Source organism: Vicia villosa, linkage group LG2 (assembly GCF_029867415.1).
Source record: "Vicia villosa cultivar HV-30 ecotype Madison, WI linkage group LG2, Vvil1.0, whole genome shotgun sequence".
NCBI classification, from domain to species: domain Eukaryota; kingdom Viridiplantae; phylum Streptophyta; class Magnoliopsida; order Fabales; family Fabaceae; genus Vicia; species Vicia villosa.
In genome coordinates, this window is record NC_081181.1 from 129734395 (window position 1) to 129742936 (window position 8542).

General features: G+C 33.5%; 1 protein-coding gene across 1 annotated transcript; it reads left to right on the forward strand.

The window, feature by feature from the left end:
• Positions 1-797: 797 nt before the first annotated feature.
• On the forward strand, positions 798-8174 carry LOC131652090 (uncharacterized). Its single transcript, XM_058921866.1, has 8 exons — positions 798-1225; positions 1355-1450; positions 1618-1728; positions 2324-2633; positions 2911-3001; positions 3666-4008; positions 4532-4680; positions 7229-8174. The coding sequence occupies exons 1-8, from the start codon at positions 947-949 to the stop codon at positions 7734-7736; spliced, it is 1887 nt and encodes a 628-aa protein (XP_058777849.1). The 5' UTR covers positions 798-946; the 3' UTR covers positions 7737-8174.
• Positions 8175-8542: the final 368 nt, after the last annotated feature.

The window sequence follows — 8542 nt, forward strand, 5'->3', positions numbered from 1 at the left end:
TTAGAATTATTTTTTCCATACATTTTATTGAATTGTACTGAGAAATTTATGGAAAATGGAGTAAATATGCTTTGAAAAAGAAAAAGGATCAATCTTGTTGATGTAAGACTTCATAAACCTTTAAGATAATCTTCTCTTATAGAAATTGGAGCTTAAACCTACATGTCTTCCAATAAACATTTCCTTATAAGTTAATAAGAATGGTCCCTCAGAGATAAGGGGAACCTTAATATCTTCATCGATATCAAAAACGGCGAAATCATACGAAAATATAAGGTCATCAACTTTTATTAACATATCTTCCATCAGACTATAAGAGTATATGATTAACATGTCTGCGAGTGTCAAAATCATAAAATCATATTGATTAGTTTTGCTTCTCCTCTCAATTTTGGCACTGTGGATAATGGTATTAGATTGGCGCTAGCTTTTGAATCACAAATAGTTCTTTCAATTTTAATGAAATAGTGAAACTACCTTAGTCTTTTAATTTATTATGTACCACATACATTAATGGAATTTACATAATTTTTTTGTCTAGTGTTTGACATGTAATATATTATTGAATTTTATCTGATTTAAAAGTGTCTATGTTCTTTGTTTCGTTTATGAATTCATCAAATTCAAATTCTAGAATCCAAATTGCCTTAGAAAAACACAATAAAAATCCAAAGATGTGAATGCCATTTTAGAGTGTGAAAAGTAAAACTTATCTTTTCAACAAGGGTCCAATGGGCCAAGAGCCCACCACAGTTGCCTGCTCTCCACATTCTACACCCTTCTCCACACCCCCCACTGAAAAAAATTGCTCTCCACGCAACTACACTATTTCTTCTCTTCCACCTCAGTTTAAACCCTAACCGAGGGTTTAACCTCGCGCCATGCTCTGAACAACCACACAACTTTTCTATAATCCATTTCCAAACTGCATTCCATCTCCCAAACCATGTCCGCCGCTAAATTAACCTCATGCGTCGCCGCAACAGCGGCCGCAGTGGCTTCAATCTCCACTCGCTCCGATCCTGCTTACTCCGAATCTTTCTTCCGATTTCCTTTTTTCTCTTCCTCACCTTCCAATTCACCTTCACCGACGAACCAATCATCTGACACCAAGTCAGAATCTCCACCGTCCGAGGAACCTAACAAGTCGGGTTTTGATCCTGAATCGTTAGAAAGAGCTGCCAAAGCTCTCCGTGAAATCAATAGTTCACCCTACTCTAAACAGGTTTTTAGTTTTCTCGAATTTATCTGCATTTTTTCGTTAGAATCTAAACAAAGAGTAATTAATTCGTAGTTATTTCTTCCAGAAGGATTGTCATTATAGTTTTATGATAGGTTTTCTTTTGCTTTTCAGGTGTTTGATTTAATGCGTTCACAGGAAACAACTCGACTTGCTGAGCTAGATGCTGAGAAAGTTTATTATGAACTTATTCAGTCTCAAGGAGATATTGTAAGTCATCATTTGTAAAAATTGTTTCTAAAATATTGTTAGTGCTCATAAGGACAATAACAAATTGACAATGATCCAATGGTATTGGAAATTTATAGAGAATATAGTTTTGGTTAGCTCTTAAATTTCTATATTGTTTTATTGTGCCAAATATATTTAATTTTCAGGACAGGCTGCGTAAAATGGCTGAAGAACAACGCAATCTAATACAAGAGCAGAATCAGAGGCAGGCTCAGGTGTTGCGATTTGAAGATGAATTGGCAAGGAAAAGAATGCAGGTACAGACTGAATGAACCGCAATATACTCTTTTTATTAAATATATGTGAATTTTGAAAGTTCTGACATTTAATTGACATTAAAATTTAGATACATTGTTATTCCATGGCAAAAAGTCATGTTAGTTTTAGTAGTGTTGGATGTAGTTTAAACTACATATACAAAATTGTGCCGAGCTTGATCTTTTCATACGGTTTCTAACTTCTTTTTTCATCTCTTTTTTGGTTCTAAGCATTGAGTATGTTTATATTTTAGTTATAGGAATTGTGCCTTGCCAATTCCTAAAATTTATCTCCTTTCTTTTCTTGGTGTTCAAAACACTGTAGTAATAGGATGTGTGATAAAAATTTCCTTGAGTAGTCTAACTGGGTAAATCTTTTCATTTAAAATTCCTTAAATTTATTCTCTTTCTTTTCTGGGTGTTCAAAACACTAGTAATAGGATTTAAGGTGAAAATTTCATAAAGTAATCTGGCTGTGGGTAAATCTGAGTGTTCAGTGCCCTGTGTAAATTAAGCTTCTCCATTTTTGAAATTTTGTAAGACTAAAATCTTTAACATAAAATAGCTATCCTTATCCATAATTTTCCATTTGCAGACAGATCATGAAAACCAACGGCAACATAATGTTGAGTTGGTCAAGATGCAAGAGGATTCTTCTGTAAGAAAGGAGCAAGCAAGACAGGCTACTGAAGAACAGATTCAATCTCAGAAGCGTCAGACCGAGAAAGAGCGAGCTGAAATAGAAAGAGAAACCATTAGAGTTAAGAAAATGGCAGAGGCTGAAGCTCGAGCCCATGAAGCAAAATTAACTGAGGATCATAACAGGAGAATGCTTATAGATCGAATGCATGGGGAAAGAGATAAATGGCTTGCTGCAATTAACACTACCTTTAGTCATATTGAAGGTATGAGAACTGATGAAAACATAACTTTACATAATTTTTTTTGGCTTCTTCGTGAAAATCATATATGATGCCGAGGAGTTATTAGCTGTTACATACTTACAAAGTAAAAGTGTTGTTGGCTTTCATTATTTCTTCTCATAAATCAACTATGTGCTTCTAACCTCGTTTTGTATCAACTATTTTCACCGATTAGATGACGGCTGCGTGACCTTTTATTTGAAAGTCATATCAGAATACCAATTTGTCAATATAACTGTTGTCTCTCTACTTAATGCAGGTGGTCTAAGGGTCTTATTGACCGATAGGGACAAACTGATTATGACTGTTGGAGGAGCAACTGCATTAGCTGCAGGAGTATATACAACAAGGTACGCATGTTTTTTTCTCTTGGTGCATTTCATTTGAACTTAGTAACATCATCACTGAATTTGAAAGTGTGTTGGCAGTAATTTATGTTTACCTTCTGCCAAACACTACTCTTGTTATATTAATTTATACAATCATGTCCATGAACTTTATCAGTTAAGTTTCTTTTGTAACTGTAGTTGGCCTGCCTGCATGCAAAATAGTTGTATCGAGAATGCATAATCTAGATGGATAAAAGCGGTTTTAAGGCGCTGTTAAATACTAGTAAATGTCTATGGGACACAACAGTAACATCCATAATGTCTATGGCAACTACATATGGGGAATCAGGGAGTTTACGTAAAATAAACAGATAGTAGTTTCTATCTTACGCAAGTGGTTGCGACTACTTAGTCATTCAAATTCTCAGACCCCATAATAAGTTAAAAATATCTGAAGTACAAATAAAATCATGGTTCTGCATGCTATGACACTTCCTCCTCTCCCTTTTCATTCAATAAACTACTATAGAACTTATTTATTCTGAAATATTTGTCATGATTTGTTCACCAATTGTAAATTCTAATATCTAATCTTGAAAACAACCCGATGCAATAAAGTAAAGTTTCATCTTTCTTTTCCTAGTAAATAATATCTAAATATTTTTCCTACTTTCTATTGCCACAGAGAAGGTGCAAAAGTTACATGGGGCTATATTAATCGGATTTTGGGGCAGCCATCATTGATCCGGGAGTCATCTATGGCAAAGTTTCCAGGATCAAGGATCATGTCTCAAGCCAAAAATAAAGTTTTAAATTACAGTACCTTGGCCAGGGCAGAGAAGCCTGTTGGGAGTCAAAATGGTCTTGGAAATGTAATCTTGCATCCATCATTGCAGAGAAGAATAGTACATCTAGCACGGGCAACATCAAATACCAAGGCCCATCAGGCACCATTTCGTAACATGCTTTTTTATGGTCCTCCTGGGACTGGTAAAACCATGGTTGCAAGAGAAATAGCTAGAAAATCGGTATGATACTTAGTTATTCTGTGCTGACTTACATGTTTTACTTGTTAATACTTTTGTATGATCTGTTGTGTTTGTACTGACAAGTTGGCATAATTTTCTGGTTGTGAAATATGTGATATATGAACAAATAGATTGAACTTAATTACTATGATGATCAATTTCTGTTTAATATTAACTCTGCTTCCTACAAATGGATTTAATTTATCTTTTTCTGCTAATAGTCATAGACTTCTTTACTGTATTGTTTTAGAACTTGACTAGTACTTCATAGTGAAGAAGTTACTTTATAGGAGAAAAAAACCTTTGATAGTATAATTAGTAATTGAGATTGTTGTCATATTCTTGTAGATATCTATGAAGTTAATTAAACAATTGATTTTCTAATCAATGGCTATAAATAACTACTCACTTTTCCCTTTAAAGTGAGGCACTAAATCCATTATTTCACAGTTCATTTATTTGCAGAAATTTGGGGTAAAACTTGTCTTAAACTACCTTTGACTATTTCAATTTTTCTGTTAAGGGCTTGGATTATGCAATGATGACCGGAGGAGATGTTGCACCTCTGGGCCCACAAGCTGTTACCAAAATTCATGAGATATTTGATTGGGCCAAGAAATCTAAAAGAGGCCTATTGCTTTTTATTGATGAGGCAGATGCTTTCCTTTGCGAGTAAGTTTTGCAGAATTAAAATGCATTTTGAATACTACGTTTCAGAATTGCTCCGAAGTAGCACAGCTTTAAAATTATTTGGAAATTATTTGGTCTGTGTAGTTTATCTAAATATGAGAAATATACATATCAAATTATTAATATCTGCATGCAACATCTTAATTAATATGAGAAATATAAATATCAAATTATTAATATCTGCATGGAACATATTAATGTTTTTTCAACTTATAATTGTTTAGATTGGATTTAGGATAAATATTGATAGTACTCAAAAGCCCAAAGTATTTTCAACTTCACTTATTTGAGAGATTAAAATAAATATGTGAATCAACAGCTTTTGTGGATTTTGTCTAGATGTATGTTTTTACCCTGATATATGTAACCTGAAGGGATTAAAATATTTTCAAACACTTTGTCTCGTACAATAGCGACAGACGATTTTCTCATTACAATAGGTTTGCATCAAGGTTCAACCTTAATCCCCTACCTTTTTACCTTAATTTTGAATGTACTCATGGAACACATTCAAGAGGTAGCACCGAGATGCATGCTTTTTGCAGATGATATAGTCTTAGAGAGTCAAAGGAGGATTTAAACGAGAAGTTGGAGACTTGGAGAAAAGTTTTAGAGACACATAGAGTAAGACGAAGTATATAGAATATAAGTTCGACCAAAGAAGAAGCGTTTCTAACCTAGAGGTGAAAGTTGGAGACCCTATCATCCCTCAATTCACACGGTTTAAATATCTTGGGTCTGTAATTCAAAATGATGGAGAAATATGAGATGTACACCATTGAATTCAAGCTGGGTGACAGAAATAGAGGAGGGCTTTAGGGGTTCTATGTGATGCAAAGGTACTGCCCAAGCTGAAGGGAAAATTTTATCAGACTGCGGTAAGACCTGCGATATTGTACGAGACAAAGTGTTTGATATTTAAGAATCAACTCGAGAATAAAGTAAATGTAGCAGAGATGAAGATGTTGCGTTGATTGTGTTGCGTTAGATTAGAAAGGATAGGATTAGAAATGATAATATTAGAGAGAGTCTTGCGTTAAATGTGTTGTAAGATTAGAAAGTTTAGGATTAAGGATATAATTAGAAATGATAGTATTAGTGAATAAAGTAAGTGTAGTATTCCAATTTGACAATCTACGTGAATAGATATTTATTGCCCTATCATCCTTTTTGTTTTTGCTTTTAGCCAAGAATTCAGAACTGTCCCGACATTGGACAAATTTCTCCCAAATGTCCTTCCCAATAAATTTATACATCTCATGTGGAGGCTGTAAGTAAAGCTTTAGATGTGTAATATATTCACTTGTGAACTCTGTCTTAAAGCCTCTCCAACGCTCAACACCATATGCAATTTATTTCTTTTGCGGCTTATAGCCTCTCCAACGCTCAACACCATATGCAATTTATTTCTTTTGCGGCTTATCATTGTCTGGAACAATAAACACTTCCTACATTTATATAATAGAGTTGATATTAATATTAAATTAAAAAAATAAATGGTCATATATACTTGTAAAACAAATCATAAAATTTAAAATAAATACTTCAATATTGGTTCATATTTTCTTTTTCAATTTCCAATAAACTTGTTAACCTTTTAATAGAATTGGAACATGTTTATGGTAAATTGAAAAGGAAAATATGGACCGATATAAGGGTATTTATTTTAAATTTTATGATTTGTTTTACAAGTATATATGATAATTTATTTTTTTTGATTTAATACTAATATTAGTTCTATTATGTAAGTGTAGGAAGTGTTTATTGTTTTAGACAATAATAAGTTGCAAATGAAATAGATTTCATATGCTGATAAGTGTTGGAGGGACTTTAAGACACAATTTTCTAGTAATTATATTACACATCTAAAACTTAACTTAGTGCCTCCATATGAGATGTATAAATTTATTGTGAAGAACATTTGAGAGAAGTTTGTCAAGTGTCAGAGCACTTATGAATTCTTAGCTAAGAGCCAAAAAAAAAAAAAAGGAGAATATGACAATAAATATCTACCCACGTAGATTGTCTCATGGAGGATATGATAAATTTGAAAAAATAATAATTAAATAAAAAAGAAAACATCATCTCTGCCACACTTTACTTTATTCCCGAATAATATCATTTATAATCCTATCCTATCTTTTCTAGTCTTACCACACATCTAGTGCAACATCCTATAGTAGAGAAAATGGTGAAAAATAAACTTAGGTGGTTTGGGTATATAGAGAGAAGACCTGTATATTCTGTGGTAAGGAGAGTAGATCATATGGCGAGAACTCAAACAGTTAGAGGAAGAGGAAGACCTAGAAAAATTATATGAGACGTTATTAGAAAAAATCTTGAGTTTAACAATTTGGATAAAAGCACGACTTTGAATGGAACATTATGGCGAAAGTTGATTCATGTAGCCGACCTCACTTAGTGGGACAAGGCTTGGTTGTCGTTGTAGAAACTAGTGGTATTGTAAGTTGTATAATAATATTTTCTTGTTGTATTAAAAGTTTTAATGATCATATTTAATTCAATGCAGGCGTAACAGCTCATATATGAGTGAAGCTCAACGAAGTGCCCTAAATGCGTTGCTTTTCAGAACTGGCGATCAGTCTAGAGACATAGTACTTGTCCTTGCCACAAACAGACCAGGAGATCTTGATAGTGCAATTACTGATCGCATTGATGAAGTAATTGAATTTCCGCTTCCAGGAGAGGAGGAACGATTTAAGTTATTGCAGCTCTATTTGAACAAGTATCTATGTGATGACAGTAACGACTCCAAGGGGGGCTTGTTTTTGAAGAAGCAGCCTCAGAAGATAACCATAAAAGATTTATCTGAAGATGTGCTGAAAGAGGCTGCAAAGAAAACAGAAGGATTTTCTGGCCGTGAGATAGCCAAACTCATGGCCAGCGTCCAAGCTGCTGTCTATGGACGCCCTGACTGCGCCTTGGATTCTCAGCTCTTTAAAGAACTTGTAGATTATAAGGTTGTTGAACATCATCAGCGATTAAAACTAGCAGCTGAAGGCGGCCTCCCTGCGTGATCAAATATAACAACTCGGTTGTTACTTCTGAATTCCCATTAATACCAGCTCTGGGAGTTTTCTTCTGGATACATTCTCCATCTTGTTACCTGTGCTGTTTCATTATTTCAGGCCCATGAAGCATATTCTTTTAAAAACATCTTCCAGATGCGTTTGCTAAGCTAAATTCATGCTATATTTCAACTTTTAGTTATTAAGAGTGGGAGGCTTTAGTTTCATGGAAGTAGCATTCCAGCAAAACCTGTTCTCTTCGTGCTATATGGAGCTTGAGACCAGGTCTCGAGAGTGTAGAAGTCAATTTACCTTGTGTCTATTAAATTTAATTTATAAAAAAATGCTCAGTTCTAACTTAAATTGCATTTTGAATTTGAGTTTTGTTAAATTCAATAAGAATTTACAGGAATGGATATCTATTGAATAAATGTTTATTTTTCGTTATATATTGTTTGTCAACTTTTACACATTTTTACAGTTTAAAGAACTACGAAATTATTGAGTTGACTCGCATTAAATAATGTTAGCGTTAGACTAAACAATTATCATGGTTTACTGGAACACAATATTTTTAATGCTAAATCATTGGAATATAATGTGTAAATAGTATTTTTAATGCTAAACCATTGGAATATAATGTGTAAATAGTACTTAAACATATTAGGTACTTTTCTATAAATAAGCATATCGGGCTTTGTTGATTGACAATTCTAATTTAAATCATTCTCTTAATTTCGAACTCATTTGGAAGAGAAAAAAATCCTCATAGAATCTAAACTTTCATTTGTCACGGAAAACTTCTTACTAATGTC